At 21.4% G+C, this 19,564-nt stretch overlaps 2 protein-coding genes across 4 annotated transcripts in view; both read right to left on the bottom strand.

Moving 5' to 3' along the window:
- The window catches only part of LOC122497891 (potassium voltage-gated channel protein Shaker), a 369,957-nt gene that overhangs the window by 273,427 nt on the left and 76,966 nt on the right, over positions 1-19,564 (bottom strand). The gene's annotated exons all lie outside the window — the stretch shown is intronic.
- On the bottom strand, positions 587-15,961 carry LOC122497893 (uncharacterized protein DDB_G0287625-like). 2 transcript variants are annotated; one of them, XM_043605281.1, is made up of 3 exons: positions 15,402-15,961; positions 10,343-11,789; positions 587-931 (listed from the first exon to the last, which is right to left on the bottom strand). In XM_043605281.1, the coding sequence occupies exons 2-3, from the start codon at positions 11,689-11,691 to the stop codon at positions 844-846; spliced, it is 1,437 nt and encodes a 478-aa protein (XP_043461216.1). In that variant the 5' UTR covers positions 11,692-11,789; positions 15,402-15,961; the 3' UTR covers positions 587-843. The 2 variants fall into 2 exon arrangements, with proteins under 2 accessions (XP_043461216.1, XP_043461217.1); XM_043605282.1 differs by lacking the exon at positions 587-931 and having other exon boundaries at positions 10,330-11,789.

Here is a 19,564-nt window from a genome sequence, read left to right as displayed (position 1 = left end):
GTAATTTCTCTAAAATTTACCAAATTTTATCGTACAATTTACAAACTTTTTGTCCTTTTTCAATCAAATTACGGACTTTACGGACCTTTTTTTAAAAAAAAAAACTGACTTTTACGGACTTTACGGATCTAGTTCGAGCCTTGAATTATGTATTTTAAAAATAAATTGACTTATTTTACGAAACAACATTTTTCAATGCCATTATTTCTGCTTTTCTTTTGATCTTTCAGAATTTTAAGTGGTCAATCTTTTATTCTATTTGATTATATGTATGTCTGTGGATCGTATTATTTCTCAAAAATCAAAATATAATAGAATTGCAAATTAGAAAGGCAATATTAATTATTACTATATTTATTTTTTACTAAAAATTTGTAAAACTAAATTGTGGGCTTTAAAAATATTGTTCAAGAGTATTTCAAGTCATGATGAAAAAAATTCCCTGAACTTTCGAAAAAATTTCCTGACATTTCCAGGTTTTCCAGGACATTTTTAATTTCAGTGAAATTTCCCGGTTTTCCAGGTCTTGTATAGACACCCTGACAAATAAATAAATAATTATTTCAAATTGGTACAAAAAGTATTAACAAATAACAAATAAATTAAAAAACAAAGAAAGACAAATAACGAATAACGAATATTCATCTGAAATCCTCTGAAAAAGAATATTAATAAACAATAAAGCAATAAATAATTTTTGACAACGGCAACATGGACGCGGGGTAAGAAGCGATGGTGACAAAATACAGAAGGCACATCGATCGTCTCGCTGACCAGGTGATGCGATTTCAACTCGAAAGCGCGGTCCACTGTTTAAACATCAAGCATGTCGTGCTGGATGCATCAGGAAGTCAGCGGAAGTCTGTTTCCGAGCGTCCCACTCTCTCTCTCTCTCTCTCTTTCTCTCAGCGGCGTGAGATATGCAAAGCTTCTGTGAACATTGTGCATTCAGCATCAGTGAAGCCTGAGTGTGATTCGGCATTGTGTGCATTGTACAGAGTGGTTCAATGTACATATATATACGCAACGAGAAATTCAACTAAAAAACCATTAAACTTCAATTTGCAAATAAACTTTTTTTATTTTTAATCAAAAATAATACATCCACTCAGAGAAAATTTGATTCAAGCAACAGATTTTGAATTTTTGTGTCTTTTTTGTTTGCCTCATAAACTACACACTAAAAAAAAAAAGTTTTACTTTCAGCCTCTTTTTGAGGCTGAATTTAAGGTGTAAACGGAGTGAGACTATTTTTTCCTGTGTATATGAAATCACCACGAATTCTGATTTGGGTCAGAATTCGTGAAATTTTCACAGAAAATAAAAAGTATTTTTTTTAAATCGAAATGTTGAAAAAACATTTCTATTTGGCCTTAAGAATGTGCCCACCAAAAAACAGGAAAAAAAATTATTTCTTATAAAAGTTATTGCAAAATTAATTTTTTTGCAACTTTTTAAACAAAATTTTATTTCTCCTAAATGAATGAACCGATTTAAATGAACCAAGCGGGAATATCAAGGGGATAAAATATACTTTCGTTTAGAATTAGAAAATTTTTAAAAAGTTTATTTTTTAATAATTATTTAATAAATTTTTTATAAACAATTAATTTTTTTTAATGTTCTACGCCTTTTAAAAATTTGAAAAAAATATTAACATACACTTAAAACTATAAGAAATCAAAATCCGTTGAGAAAATTTTGGAGCGACAATTATTTTAAAAGTTATAAACAAATTATATTGAACGGAGATGCGATTTTGATGATTTTCAGAATTAAAATATATTTTTAACTACGAAATGAACAAAACACTGTCAAATTAACATTTTTATTCAATTATATAACCATAAAAATTGATAAAAATGATCAAAAACTAAGTTCAGCGTTGATGCACAACACCGCGCCAATATAATTTGTTTATAACTTTTAAAAGTAGAACATTAAAAAAATTAATTGTTTATAAAAAATTTATTAAATAATTATTAAAAAATAAACTTTTTAAAAATTTTCTAATTCTAAACGAAAGTATATTTTATCCCCTTTATATTCCCGCTTGGTTCATTTAAATCGGTTCATTCATTTAGGAGAAATCAAATTTTGATTAAAAAGTTGCAAAAAAATTAATTTTGCAATAACTTTTATAAAAAATAATTTTTTTTTCCTGTTTTTTGGTGGACACATTCTTTAGGCCAAATAGAAATGTTTTTTCAACATTTCGATTTAAAAAAAATACTTTTTATTTTCTGTAAAAATTTCACGAATTCTGACCCATTTACAAAACCTTCAATTTTTTTTTATTTCCGCCAATAATAATTTCTTTTTAAATAACTTCATTCTTGAACAACTATATCATAAAATTAGTACTTAGAAATTATTTAATGAATAATAAATAAAATTTTATTTATACATTTCAAAATTAATTGAATTTTAAAGTTGCGTTTACAATTTTCCTAAATAGATGAACTTCAAAAGATTTTAATTTCAAATTTTATAAAATATCAATTTTGAATGAATTTCATTAAAAACTCTATAGAACTTTAATTTTTGTAAAAATTTTCAAAATTTAAATTATTCTGAAATTAGTTAAATTTTATTTAATTAATTATTAAAAATAATGAATTTATCGAGGAATTTTAGTTAAAAACACTAATAAAATTTCAATTTTGGAGAAGTTACAAATGATTGCAAAAATTCAATTATGTTCAAAAATTTTTAAAAATTCTCATCAAAAGTTCAATTATCTTTATTATGAATAAATTCTTCTTCGAAATTCAATTATTTTTAAAAAAATTTAATAAAATTCTTGGCCAAATTGCAATTATTTTCAAAAAATTTCCTCAATTCAATGATTTTCGAATATCTAATATTTTAATAAAATTTTTCCAAAGAATTCAATTATTTAAAACAAATTTTGTTAAAATTCTACGAAAACATTTAATTATTTTCATAAATAATAAAAATTCACAAGAATTTTATTATTTACAAATTTCTTTGTAATAATTCCAGTATACTCATAAACTATACAATTTTTTTGCAGAGATTCAATTATTTTCGTAAATAATAAAATTCTTTTTAGAAATTCAATTATTTTCATAAATAATAAAACTCATCGCAGAATTGCAATTTTCTTTTAGAATACATAAGAAAATTCTGAATTTTGTTGTCTTCAATTTTTTCAATTTCTGACAATAATTTCTTTTTAAATAACTTCATTCTTGAACAACTGTCATGAAATTAGTACTTAGAAATTATTTAATGAATAAGTTTACTTAAATATAACAAAACTCATTGAATTTTAAAAGAGTTGCGTTTACAATTATATTTTCATAAATAGATGAAGTTCAAAAGGTTTGAATTTGAAATTTTTAAAAATTCCAATTTCTAACGAATTTAATTAGAAATGTTAAAGAACTTGGATTTTTGGAAAATTTTAATAATTCAAATTCTTCTTAAAATTAGTTAAATTTGTCTATATATATTTTTAAGTAATTTTTTTAAAACTAATGGATTTATAGAAAAATTTTAGTTAAAAAAATTTTAAAAAATTTAATTTTGGAGAAGTTACAATTCAATTCTTTTCAAAAGCAATAAAATTCTTCTTGCAAAGTTCAATTATGTTCAAAATTTAAAAAAAATTAAAATTTCACAGGAATTCAATAAATAACAAATTTTTTTTATAAATTTTTACGCAATAATTCAATTAATTTCATAAATAATAACATTTTTTTTATAAATTAAATTATTTTTATAAATTATAAATTTGTTTCAGGAATTCAATTATTTTCATAAATAATAAAGCTTATCGCAGAATTTTAACTATTTTTAGTACAATTTTAATCGAATTCCTCAAAAAATGTAATTGTTCTTAAAAATTTTATTTTAAAATTCGTCAAAAGAATTCAATTATTTAAAAATTTGTAGATTTCTTTCTGAAACAACCAAATTTTGCTTGAATATTTATTTATTTGCTTCAAACAAACTTTATTTAGAAATTATTTTCTTTATAAAAAAATAAATAAATATTTTAATAAAAATAGAGTATTTGATATACAAATATAATTTTTTTTCAATTAAAAGATAAATAAAACAATTGAAGATTTTATAAATAAAAAAAAATAATTGTAAGAAATAATTTTTACAAGAAAAAAAAAATTCTTTCAAGATTTGCGTAACATATATACATATAAACCATCTCCGACGAAAAATCGCAATTTTCCACACAAGAAATATAAAAAAAGGCCATGAGAAATGGAATTTGAAAAGCACAAGACACTTTAAATTTTTCAATTTTTTGACAGGGGGAAATATTTCCCTTTTTTTAACATCGATAAAGCCAAACAATTTTTTTTAAAGCTTACAAGAAAAATTAATTTGCATGTGTGAAATTTTTTTTTGTCAAAATAACATTAAAAGCAAATTTTACATGGTTCCTTGTGATTTATACTCGGGTTATATTATAAGGAAAGGAAATACGAGCAGTCATTTTTCAAAACTGAAATAAGGTTCTTCTTTAAAAAGATCTCGACTTGGAAAATTTATGAACGCACTCGAGAGTTTTAAATTTAATCTATAAAATAAATAGAAAATAACTATTTTTTCTTTCTGTCTGTCTGTCAAATTTACTACTATAAATATTTCACTCTTTTGTTCTCTGTATTTTATTTTCTTTACCGTTATCAAAAAAAAGCAATTTTTGTATTTATAAAAAATTTACCTTCTGAGTAAGCAAAACAAATTTTTCCAAAAAGAAAATCAAAAGAAGAATCTCTTTATGAATCCTACTTAAATATAAACCTGGTAAATAATCTCAAGAAGCTAAAAATATATTTACACGAACAAATATTTGAGAGAGAAATGCAGCAGGAATTTTTCTTTGCTTTAAATTAATTTTAAATTAAATTCTCTGGAATCACCGAAAAGGAGCATTAAAAAATCGAATAATGTACTTTTCATTTTTTTTAATTTATTATTTTTTTATTTATTATTTAAATTCTTTTATTGAATACTTATTTCTTTATTTTCATAATAATTTTCATTATTTCATTCTTTTATTATAACTTTAATAATAAAAAATTAAAAATCGATTAAAATGCGATAATAAAAAGTTTATAAAACAAAATAAATAATTTTAATATATTAATTAATTAACAGAAGCTATCGACATTACATTCTTAAATTTAAATATTAATTATATTAATTTTTTATTATTTTAATATTTTTCTTATTATTATCTATTTTATTTATTCTCTCGATGTGTATTATTTTATTAACAAATAATAATAATAATAATAATAATAATAATTTAATTAAAAAATGAAAACACTAGAAATTATAAATGTATGGAAGTTTCTTTTTTTGAAAAATATCTGCTCTTTGTTGAATTTCACGGTAAATGAAAGAGATAAAGTTGAATCTATATATTTTTCAGTAGATACGATCCACTTTGGTCAGACACGCTGTACAAAGAAGGAGAAACGCCCAAGTATTAAAAACATACTTTTTTCCCTCTGAATAACCGCAGGATATCAAAATATTTTTAAATTTTTACTCGCAAAAAATAAGAAAATGTTTTTTTTAAAAATACTAAAGTTAATTAAAAAAAAAGAGTTCATGAAAATGAAAAACACGAATTCATTATATTTACCGGAGAAAATATTGTAATAAAATAGAAATAGCACATAAAACAAAAATAATAATCAACTAAAATTATAATAAAAATATAAGTATAGTAATAAAATTATATAAATAATAATAAAAGTAATAATTAAAATAGAAGTGATAATAAAAGTAGAAAGTAGAAATTATTATAAAAACAGAAATAATAATAAACGTATAAATTACACCAAAAATAGAAATAATAATAAAAATGTAAATAATATTAAAAATATAAGAAAGAAAGAAAATTCAAATTTTCTCCTTTTTAATTTCCTAATTTATTTTTTTATTTTCTTATTTACATTTTCTTCTTTCCTTGCAAATAATAAATTTTATTTCAAACATAAAAAACTAATTTTTTTCTATACTAATTTACTTTATTTTTATTTTCAGTATTTCGTAGTTTTTGCAAATATTTCAAGCCTAAAAAGTAAAGACGCAAAGATGGAGAAAACGATTGTAAATAATAAAAAAATATATTAAAACAACTTTCTAAATTTTAATTAAGAAAAATGTTTACTAATTTAAATTAGTGACTGACTTTTTGCTTTTGAATTAGTAAATTTTTGTAATAAAGTAGAAAAATTACTAGTTATTTAAATTAGTTTTATAATTAGAATGTGAAATACTGACACTTTTGCTTTTTAATTATTAAATTTTACTAATAAACAGTCATTTCTACTAATTTATTACCAAAATTAACTAACAAATCGTTATTTCTACTAATTTATTAGTAAAATTTACTAATTCAAAAGCAAAAATTCGTTCATTAATTGCAATTAATAAACAGTTATAATAATTCAAATTTAGAGTAAAATTGAAACTAGCAACTTCTTGTTGCCTTTTTAAAATAAAATTAGCAATTTTAAAACTAATAGAATTTAAAAATTTTCAAATTTAAATTTTTGTTGAAAACACTAAAAAAAATTCAATTTTGGAGAAATTACAAATAATTACAGAAATTCAATTATTTTCATTCATAAATAATACATTTTTTTTAAGTAACTCAATTATTTTCGGAAAAAAATAATTTAAAATTCTTGAAAATAATAATTGAATAATTAAAATAATGAAAATAATTTTAATGAAGTTACAGTAACAATATTCTTATAAATAAAAAATAATATTTTTATTACTTGGTCATCTTTAATTATTAGAAAACATGAAGAAATCTATCACTCCGAGCCTTCGACTCGGAGCAATCGATATCTTCATGTTTATATAATAAAATAATATTTGAAATTAGAAAATTAAAAAAAAATTATGATTAACAAATAAATTTTGTTTTTTATATGCTTTTTTATAACAAACTCTCGTTTGACTGATCTAAATTATGCAAATTTTCTTCTATTTTATTTATAAAATTATTAGAAAATTGTTAATTTTGTTAAAAAATTATAATTAAGAAATTAAGAATTGCAAGTTAAAAGTATATAGAAAATTCATATTTTCAAATATTTTAATTTTAAACCTTTTCAAAATTATTTAATTATTTAAATATTATTATTTCAATACAAAAATAAATAATTTATTGAATAATTAAATGTTTTTAAAAATTTAATTCTTATAAAGAATTTTATCTACAAATTTTTAAATAATTGAATTCTTTTGACGAATTTTAAAATAAAATTTTTAAGAACAATTACATTTTTTGAGGAATTTGATTAAAATTGTACTAAAAATAATTAAAATTCTGCGATAAGCTTTATTGTTCATGAAAATAATTGAATTCCTGAAACAAATTTATAATTTATAAAAATTATTTAATTTATAAAAAAAGTTATTATTTATGAAATTAATTGAATTATTGCGTTAAAATTTATAAAAAAAATTTGTTATTTATTGAATTCCTGTGAAATTTTTATTTTTTTTTAAATTTTGAACATAATTGAACTTTGCAAGAAGAATTTTATTGCTTTTGAAAAGAATTGAATTGTAACTTCTCCAAACTTAAATTTTTAAAAATTTTTTTTAACTAAAATTTTTCTGTAAATCTATTAGTTTTAAAAAAAATTACTTAAAAATATATATAGACAAATTTAACTAATTTGAAGAAGAATTTGAATTATTAAAATTTTCCAAAAATCCAAGTTTTTTAACATTTCTAATTAAATTCATTAGAAATTGGAATTTTTAAAAATTTCAAATTCAAACCTTTTGAACTTCATCTATTTATGAAAATATAATTGTAAACGCAACTCTTTTAAAATTCAATGAGTTTTGTAATATTTAAGTGAAATTATTCATTAAATAATTTCTAAGTACTAATTTCATGACAGTTGCTCAAGAATGAAGTTATTTAAAAAGAAATTATTGTCAGAAATGGAAAAAATTGAAGACACCAAAATTCAGAGTTTTCTTATGTATTCTAAAAGAAAATTGCAATTCTGCGATGAGTTTTATTATTTATGAAAATAATTGAATTTCTAAAAAGAATTTTATTATTTACAAAAATAATTGAATCTCTGCAAAAAAATTGTATAGTTTATGAAAATACTGGAATTATTACAAAGAAATTTGTAAATAATTAAAATCTTGTGATTTTTTATTATTTATGAAAATAATTAAATGTTTTCGTAGAATTTTAACAAAATTTGTTTTAAATAATTGAATTCTTTGGAAAAATTTTATTAAAAAATTAGATATTCAAAAATCATTGAATTGAGGAAATTTTTTGAAAATAATTGCAATTTGGCCAAGAATTTTATTAAATTTTTTAAAAATAATTGAATTTCGCAGAAGAATTTTTTTCATTTATAAAGATAATTGAACTTTTGATGAGAATTTTAAAAAATTTTTGAACATAATTGAATTTTTGCAATCATTTGTAACTTCTCCAAAATTCAAATTTTATTAGTGTTTTTAACTAAAATTCCTTGATAAATTCATTATTTTTAATAATTAATTAAATAAAATTTAACTAATTTTAGAATAATTTAAATTTTGAAAATTTTCACAAAAATTTAAGTTCTTTAGAGTTTTTAATGAAATTCATTCAAAATTGATATTTTATAAAATTTGAAATTAAAATCTTTTGAAGTTCATTTGTTTATGAAAATTGTAAACGCAACTATTTTAAAATTCAATTAATTTTGAAATGTATAAATAAAATTTTATTTATTATTCATTATAAATAATTTCTAAGTACTAATTTTATGATATAGTTGTTCAAGAATGAAGTTATATTTAAAAAGAAATTATTTTCAGAAATAGAAAAAATTGAAGGTTTTGTATCAGAATTCGTGGTTATTTTATAGTTTATGAGGCAAACAAAAAATACACAAAAATTCAGAGTTTTCTTATATTCTAAAAATTTAATTCGTACTTTTAATAAAAATGTCTAACTTTTCCTTGAATACACTGTCTCAGAATATATGATTATTGTGGTTATAATACTAATAATCTATATTCCAATTCATATTTTATTTTTATGAAAAAAAAATTGAATTAAAAATTAAAAAAATTTTTTTTTTTAAATTGCTAATTTTATTTAAAAATAGTAGGCAAAAAGTTAGCCGCGCGAATTATGATAGTAATAAAAATTATTAAATTAATTATTAAATAAAAATACAAATCATAACAATAAAACAAATTTTTTTTTTTTTGTAATTACACCCAAAAAATTTGAGAAATAATTCCCAATAATTAGAAAAAAAAATCAGAATTTCATTTACCATAGAACAATTTAATCTAAATAAGATTATCGAGAGAATAATAAATGATAAAAATTTCCAATACCCAATGACAGAGAAAATCCGATTTATAGCTGATTTTCTCACAGTTTCTTACACATAAAAAACTACCAGTTCACGCGCGAATCGATTCAATGAAAGGAATAGAGATGATGATTTTTCCCTTCTTTTTTCATCCCAAGTACCTATATATACACTTAAATCCCGGCCTATTGCTCTCACAGCCGTTGACCAAAAGGCTTCCCACTGTATCTGTATCTACTGAAAATTGATAGCCTCTCGTAAAAAACAGCAGCAAAGAACCTTAACAATCTGTGTGCTCAAACAAAATTTCTCATAATGTGCACCTGTTGGTATACGCACTCTCTCTCTCTCTTTTTTCTTTCTTATAGTATTCTTTTTAATAAATTAATTATTATTTTTATTATTTAAATAAAACAAAAATTATTAAAATTTATTCCTTTTTTTACTCTCTAAATATATGAATTAGTAAAAATGTTTACTCTTTACTAATTTGAATTAGTTATTGATTTTTTGGTTTTTGAATTTGTAAATTTTACTAATCAATTAGTAGAAACTACTATTTATTAGTTAAAAGTTTTCGCTTTCTTTTTGCTTTTGAATTAGTAAACTTTACTAATAAATTAGTAGAAATTATTATTTATTAGTAGAAATTATTATTTATTAGTAGAAATTACTATTTATTAGTAGAAATTACTATTTATTAGTAGAAATTACTATTTATTAGTAGAAACTATTATTTATTAGAAAAAATTTACTAATTCAAAAGCAAAAGTATCAGTCACTAATTTAAATTAATAAAAAATTTTACTAATTCAAATTTAGAGAGTAACTATTATTTTTATTTATTAATTAATTTTATTATTAAATAAAAGAATAATTATTAAAAAGGATACTTTTCTTGTAAATTCTTTACAGATATCAAAAAAAGTACAATATACAGAAAACAATGAGAGAAGAATAGCAATACTCACTGCTGTCGCATCTTAAAACGGCGATAGCGGCAAAAATCATTCCCAGTTGGATCGTTGCTTTCAAATCCCCGACGATGTTTAGGTGGCGAAGACATTGCCATCTTGACCTTATCTCCTTTAATCGATTCAATTTTTTCGAAATTCTCCTCGTTTCCAGTATTTTTCTTTTTGCTGTAATTTTCGTATTTTTTGCTTTTGTCTTCTTTGATGAGAAACTTATTTCCGCTGTTCTGATTGCTTTTTCTATTATTGTTCTTATTGATCCTATGATTTTTGTCACTATAATTTTTATTGTTACTATTTTCACTACTAGTTTCGATGTTACTATTTTTATTGTCACTATTGTTGTTACTATTTTTGTTATTATTATTATTTTCGTTATTAATATCTTTGTTGTTGTCACTAGTTTTGTTATTGCTACTACTTTCGCTATTACTATTTTTGTTATTAGTATTTTTGTTATTATTACTATTTTTCTTCGTACTATCTCTGTTGTTATCACTATTTTTGTTATTACTATTTTTGTTCGTACTATCTCTGTTGTTATCACTATTTTTGTTATTACTATTTTTGTCACTGTTACTATTTTTGTTATTATTACTATCGTTGATAGTACTTTTTTGGTTATCACTATTTCTGTTAGTACTGTTATCGTCAGTGCTATTGTTGTTACTATTATTTTTACTTGTACTTTTTTGGTTATTACTACTTCTCCTATTACTTTTTTGATTATTACTATTTTCGTTAGCACAATTAACGGTAGTAGAATTTTTGTTTCTTCTCTTTTCGTTCGTACTATTTTTCTTCGGACTATTTTTGTTGGTACTATTTTTGTTCGTATTATTTTTGTTAGTACTATTTTTGTTCGTACTATTATTGTTCGTACTATTTTGCTTCGTACTATTATTCCTAGTACTATTTCTGCTATCACTACTTTTCCTAGTACTATTTCTGCTAGCACTATTTTTCGCAGTACTATTTTTCCTAGTACTATTTTCGCTATCACTATTTGTCCCAGTACTATTTTCCTCCTCAACATTCACACAATTCCCATTGTTGAAATTTTTACAATTATTTTCATAACTACAATTTTTGTCCACAATCCCATCGTGCAGTAAACAATTAAATGAACTGATAATAATGAAATGATAATCGAGGAGCGAGCGTCGATGGTAATTTTGATAGAGACAACGACGACGACGACGACGAGGATGAGGACGAGGACGAGGACACGTGCCAATTTGCAATTGCCCGTTCATCAGGGGAGGATTTTCATGAGCGAGTTTTTGCGACAGCAATAACGCATTAAGCTCGTGCTTCTTAGTCTGCTCGGTGCCCGGCCCACCCATTCAACTCGATGATCACTATACGGACTGACGCCCTCGCTAAGACCCGAGAATCTTCACACCACCTTTTGTGTGTTTCCTCCCCTTTAGCTCCTTCGTGTCTGTTGGTCAAAAGGCTAGGTTAGAAAATGTCCTAATTCATGACCAACCATAACATTCATCACTCTCGCATTCTCTCCGCCGACACAAAATCGACTTTCCTCTCTTTCTCTCTCTCTCTCATCACCTCAACTTATTTCACGCAAGGTCACCAAGTATTTTATTCTCCCAAATTATCCAGAGAAATAGAAAATTTATTTTTTTAATAATTTATAAAAATTTACTGAATTTCACTAATAAATAGGAATTTCTACTAATTTATTAGTAAAATTAGCTAAAATTTACGAATAAATAGTAATTTGTACTAATTTATTAATAACATTTACTAAATTTTATTTAATAAATAGGAATTTCTTTATTAATAATTTGATATATTTACTAATAAATAGTCATTTCTACTAATTAATTAATAAAATTTACTAAACTTTACTAATATACAATAATTTCTACTAATTTATTATTAAAATTCACTAAACTTTACTAATATACAATAATTTCTACTAATTTATTATTAAAATTCACTAAACTTTACTAATATATAATAATTTCTACTAATTTGTTAACAAAATTTACTAATATATAGTAATTTTTACTAATTTATTAGAAAAATTTACTAAATTTTATTAATAAATAGGAATTTCTACTAATTTATTACTAAAGTTCGCTAAAAGTTACTAATAAATAGTAACTAGCAACAATTCGCGCGCTAAAGCACGCGGCTAACTTCTTACTACCATTTTTAAATAAAATTAGCAATTTTAAAAATAATAGAACTTGAAAATTTTCTAATTTAAATTTTTGTTGAAAACACTAAAAAAATTAAATTTTGGAAAAATTACGAATAATTGCAGAAATTCAATTCTTTCAAAAAAAAAAAATAATAATAAAATTCAACTGTGTTCAAAATTTGAAAAAAATTCTCGTAAAAATTACAATTATCTTTATAAATAACAAAATTCTTCTCCAAAGTTCAATTATTTTCATAAAAAATAGTTTAAAATTCTAGAAAATAATAATTGAATTAAAATGATGAAAATAATTTTGAATAAGTTACAGTAACAATATTCTTATAATATAAAATAATGATTTTATCACATATCACTCGTTCATAATAAGTTACAGTAACAATATTCTTATAATATAAAATAATGATTTTATCACATATCACTCGTTCATTTTTATTGTTATAAATCATGAAGATATCGATTGCTCCGAGTCGAAGACTTCAATTTAAAAAAGGTTTGAATTAAAAATTTTTGAATTCCGGTGGAAAATCCTGTTCCAAAAATAAGATTAAAAATAGGAATTGTGCAAATATTTTTCTTCTTTTTCTAAAACAAAATAATAATTTTGTTTAAAAAATTGTGATTCATAAAAAAAATAATGCAAAATAAATAAATTTTCTATTTCTTAATCACAGTTGTTTAACAATTTTCTAATTTTCTTTAGAAGTAAAGAACAAAAATCTGCATAATTTCAATTTGACAAAACAATACCTAATATTTAACAAAATTTTAGTCTTTTAATGAAAAGTAGTGAAAAAAATTCTGATGATTTCTATTTGTCATTACAATTTTGAATTAATTGAATTAATTATAACATAAAAATAATTATTATATAAAGGTCTATAATATATCAAAAAAAACTTTATTTAAAAATAATTATAACATAATAATATAATATATAATCTATCTAAAGATAACAAATAACAAAAGTATAAACAAAAGACAACTTCAGAGTGTGTGATACAGAAAAAGTGAATGAATGAAAGAACATTCAAATCATTATAGTTAATTATAGTAAAAAATACTACTAATTATGTAGAAGACTAATTTGAATTAGTGACTACCTTTTTGATTTTGAACTAGTAAATTTTAGTAATAAATAGTAATTTTTATTAATTTGAATTTTTATACAAATGTTAACTATTTAAATAATAAATTAGTCAACATTTTAACCAAATTAACATTTAGAGAGTAAATAGATAATGAATTTACTCTTTTTTTTTGTTTTCAGTGTTTCGTAGTTTTTGAAAATATTTCAAGCACAAACAAAAAAGCCTCAAAGATATGGAAAACGAATGTAAATAATAAAAAAAATAAATTAAAACAACTTTCTAAATTTAAATTAGTAAAAATGTTTGCAAATTTGAATTAGTGACTGACTTTTTGCTTTTGAATTGAATTAGTAAATTTTACTAATAAATTAGTAGAAAGTACTATTTATTACTAAAATTTACCAATTGACTTTTAATAATTTAGTAAAAGTTACTATTTATAAGTATAATGTTTACTAATAAATTATTAGAAATTACTATTATAATTATTATACTAAATTTGAATTAGTAAAATTTTTACTAATTTAAATTAGTCATTGACTTTTTGCTTTTATATAAATTAGTAAATTTTACTAACAAAATAAGTAGAAATATTTTCCTAAAGTTTTGAACGTTCAAATGAACGAAATATTTTTCTATTTAAGTATTTTTGAAAATTATTGTACAAAAAAGAAAAATAATTAAAATTAAACAGTCACGTAGTTAAGAATCAATTTTTAGTTTTGGAAAATAATTTTTTTTTCATAAAAAAATACAAAATTAAAAGAAGTAAAAAAATATCGTCGTTCATTTGAACGTTTGAAACTTTGATTTTATGTAGAAAATTAGAAATTAATATTTATTAATAAAATTATTTAATAAATTAGTAGAAATAGAAATTACTATTTATTACTAAAATTTACTAAACTCTGAATAATTTAGTAAAAATTACTATTAATTAGTAAAGTTCACTAATAAATTATTAGAAATTACTATTGTCACACCAATTAATAATTATTATACTAAATTTGGGTTAGTAGAAATGTTTACTACTTATTTGAATCAGCGACTGACTTTTTGCTTTTGAATTAATATATTCTACTAATAAATAGCAATTTTTACTAATTTATCATCATTTTTACTAACTCAAATTTAGAAAGAAATTAAAATTAATAAAACTTAAAAATAATAGCAAAAAAATTCAAAAAAAAAATAAAATTAAAAATATAATTATCATTTATTGTTTGTATTATTATTATAAATACAAATGGAAACTACAATAAAAAAGCGCAATCAAAAAAATAAAAAAAGAAGGCAAAAATGACAAAAGGACTGAAAAGAGGAAAATGAGAATAAGAGAAAAAGAAAAAACAAAAAGAAGAGATAGAAAGAAGCAACAAAAAAACAAGCGAATGCTAACAATAAATAAAAAAAAAAAAATTCCTAACGAAAGAAGAAAAAAAATATGGCTTCTCATTCATCAGAATGAATGAATTTGTATCTTCATTATCTTTTCATACGCTCAACTTATCATTATTACATCCAAGGAGACTATGATCAAAGTACATAAAAATAACAAACTTTCTTTTTCAAACTCATTATCTTTATATATATACAAAGTCTCTACACAGTAGAATCATTTTCCCTTTTCACACTAATACAATATTTTCTGCTTTTCCATCCATTATAAAACCACAATTTCTTTCATATCGAATACACACAGACACACTCATCAATTCATTTTTTTTTTTCTCCTCTTTTTTTGCATACAGCAACAATGCAACAGAGTATTTCCTACCTTGTGCTTTTCCTCACTCTCAACAACACATTGCCACCCCCTTTTTTTGCCTTCATCGTTTAACGCCTCTTTTTTTTCCACAACACCCTTTTTTCATTTATAAGTAAACTCTCATTTTCTTGATATTGTTTTTTTTCTTTTTTTTTTTGTTGTTGTTACTTTTTTCTCAATAGGAATGGGAATTGTGTCCACAAGGCACAAAAGATAACGAAGAACAATTTTACTCTCGCAATTCTCTCTCTCTCTCTCTCTCTCCTTTATCTTATCAAAACAGACTGTGTGCGCGCGGGGTTGTTATCCATGTGTTTTGAAAGGAATTCAAGTTTCACGGGACACTTGGAAGATGGCGGCACTGACAGAAAATGTGTAAAAGCAACCCTGTTATGGTGCTGCCCGGTCAATACCAAACATCCTGTCGACATGATAACCTGAATTAGAAAAACTAGATATCTTTTCGATTGCACATGGAATTCTTTTTTTCCATAACGCGATATTAGTACCTATATTAAAGGAATATTATATTAAAGAAAAAAAAAGGAAAAGTAAAAAATTAAAAAAAACTAAAATAGTAAAAAATTAAAAGGAATAAAACAGTAAAAAAAGAAAATAATAAAAAAAGAGGAAAAAAAATTATAAATAAATTTTTTAACTAAATATTCACATTGGAAATTGTTAACTACCCTTCAAAAAGTGGGTGGTTTGGAGAGGAGAACTTGAATGAAAGTTGTGACGGTTGGAATAGCACGTGGGGTTTAAATATAGAGAAAGTAGAGCAAGTTTCAAAGTTGAGATTTATCGTGCAAGGAAGTGATGATAGAGGAGTGAAGGTTGAACATCCTAGTTTATTTCACTCCATCATTGAACAAGAAACCTCTTCCTATTGATCGACAATTTTTCCTAATCAAAATTAACACTCACAATCCCCACAAAAAAAGTATATTTAACACGAAAAATTATTTTTAAACTGCAATTAATAATTATTTATTCAAAATGTTGTAATTATTTTGAAATTATTATTATTTTTTTCATTACAATTTTGCAATTATAAATATTTCTTGTCTCGCTAATTTTAACTCCATCAGAGTTCGATTTTCAAAAATCCAAAATGGCGGATCCAACACGGTGGGATACTTTCTAAGAACTAATCACAATCGCATGAAATTTTCCACTCAGAGCCTTTTTAGTGGCACTGATAACGAATCTGTCTTTTAATTTTCCAAAGTTATGATGAATTCCTTTTTTTGTAAATTTATCATATTTATTATTTTATTATTATTGTTATAATAATAAATATTATCATTATTTTTATTATTATTATTTTATTATTGCCACTATTTATTATATTTAAATTATTTTATTAAAGTTTGAAAAAATTACAATTACACCAAGAAAAAAATTTATTTAACTAAACTAAATTATTTATTTTCTCTCTAAATTCGAATTACAAAAATGTTTACTAAATAATTAACTACAATAATCTTTGTATTTCATTCTGTCATTATAAAACATAAATATATCGATCACTCCAAGTCGAAGACTCGGAATGATCCATTTCTTTATGTTTTATAATAATTAAAGATGACCGACTGACAAAATCATGATAGTTTATTATTATGAGAATAATGTTACTGTAATTTCTTCAAAATTATTTTTATCATTTCAATTCAATTAACATTTTCTAGAATTTTTAACTAAACTTCTATTTTAAATCAATAACATCAATTATTATTCAATTAAACTTTTTCAAAAAAAAATTAATTGTACAGAATTGTTAGTTAAAAGTACGAAAAATAATAATTTAATTTTACGTGAAATCAATTATTTAAATACAAAAATAAATAATATTCAATGTTTCTTAAAATTTAATTTTTAGAATTGTATTAACAACTTTTGAAAATATTTAATTTCTTTTAAGGAATTTAATTAAAATTTTAATGAAATTTATTATGTTAAAGAATTTTATAACAATTTTTGAAAATAATTGAAAACTTTTTGAAGAATTTTATTAAATTTTTTAAAAATAATTGAATTCCTGAGAAGAATTTAAATAATAATTTTTGAAAACAATTGAATTCATGACAATACTTTTATTAAAATTTTTGAAAATAATTGACTTCTTGAGAAGAATTTTCAAAACATTTTTGACAATAATTTAATTCTTGAGAAGAATTTCCCTATCTATTTATAAAAATAATTTAATTCTTGACGAGAATTTTTAAAAAATTTTGAAAATAATCTAATTTTTGCAAAGTATTTTATTACTTTTCAAAAGAATTGAATTCTTGTGATGAATATTGATATTTATCAAAATAATTGAATTTTGGAAAAGAATTTTATTAAAATTCCTTAGAATAATCGATTTTATGGAAAGAATTTATGCGATTTTGTTATTTATCAAGCTATTTAAATTCTTTTGCAAAATTACTTAAAATTTTTTGAAAATAATTGATTCTCTGCGACGAATTAAACGTTATTTATCAAAATATTTGAATTATTGTAACGAATTTTATTGTTTTATTGAATAATTGAATGTTTCTTAAAATTGAATTCTTTCCTCAAGTTTTAATAAAATTTTTAATAATAATTGCATTTTTCAAGAAATTTATTTGAAATTGTATTAAAAATATTTGAAATTCTGCGATGAAAATAATTGAATTCGTAAATGAAATTTTATTATTTATGAATATAATTTAATTTTTTCGTAGAATTTTATCAACAAGTTTTTTCTATAATTAAATCTGTTGATAAATTTTATGAAAATAGTAAATATTTAAAAACATTGAATTGCGAAAAACTTTTAAAAATAATTGAAATGTTGCAAAGAATTTAATTAAAATTTTTGACAATAATTGAATTTTCGGGAAGAATTTTAATATTTATAAAAATAATTGAATTTGTGCAAAGTATTTAATTAAATTTTGTTTAATTAATTTAAGTTTTGCCAAGAATTTAATTAAAATTTTTTACAATAATTAAATTGTTGAGAAGAATTTTTATATTTATCAAAATAATTGAATTTTGGAAAAGAATTTCTTTAAAAATCCTTAAAATAATTGATTTTATGGGTTTTATTGGTTCAAAGTTTTTTAAAAATAAATGAAAAAAATGTTTATAACTTCCATTTGCCAATTATAAATTTTAATTGAAAATTATTCGAAAACATCAAATACTTCATTTTTAAATAAATATTTAATTATTATTATTTTCCCATAGGGATTAAGATTTTCAAAAATTTTAAATTCAAACCTTATTGAAAATAAACAACATATAAAAGTAATGTTATAAAAGATGAAGATACCGATTGCTCCGAGTCTTCGACTCGGAGTGATCGGTTTCTTCATGTTTTATAATAATTAAAAGTGACCAAGTAATAACATCATTATTTTACATTATAAGAATATTGTTTTCGAAAATAATTGAACTTTGGTGAAGAATATTGTTATTTATAAAGATAATTGGAATTTTGACGAGAATTTAAAAAAAAAATTTTAAACAATTGAATTTTATAAGAAGAAAATATTAAACTACTTTTATTTTTTTAAATTTATTTATATTATTTTCATTTTTTAATTATTTAAAAAAAATCTTTATTATTCTAAACAAATTATTAAATGCTTTGATTGATTATTTTATTTTTTTGCGTTGACGTTACAAATTGTACACAATTATAAAACAGAAATTCAGAAAATTAATGAAAACTTGGAATATTGTTAATAAGTTGTCGTTAAAAAGAGAAATCATTAAAAAAAATTTCAATTTGTTTAATTTGAAAAACTTATTTGTTTTCCAAATCAAAATTGAATAGCTTTCATTTTTTATATATATTTTTAAAAAATTAGAAAATTATTAATAAATTAAGTTTAGGGCATAGAAAATAATTTCCATATTTTCTGCTTCTCAATCGCAATTAATACAAAATTAGGAGTTTCCTTTTGAGAAAAAGAAAAAATTTTGCAAAATGCCCATTTCTAATCACAATTTTTTTTAACAAAATCTGCTTTTCTTTGAAAGAAGGAAATAATAATTTGCACCATTTTAGAAAATTTTCAATTTCTTTTGGGTAAAAAATTCATAATTTCTATTTGTTAATTACGATTTTAACAAAATATTAATTTTTTTTAAATTATTAAAAACTTTGATAATTTCTATCTTTATAGAAAAAC

The sequence above is a fragment of the Leptopilina heterotoma genome, unplaced genomic scaffold (genome assembly GCF_015476425.1).
Source record: "Leptopilina heterotoma isolate Lh14 unplaced genomic scaffold, ASM1547642v1 Lhet_14, whole genome shotgun sequence".
NCBI lineage: Eukaryota > Metazoa > Arthropoda > Insecta > Hymenoptera > Figitidae > Leptopilina > Leptopilina heterotoma.
This window is presented reverse-complemented; position numbering and strand designations above follow the sequence as displayed.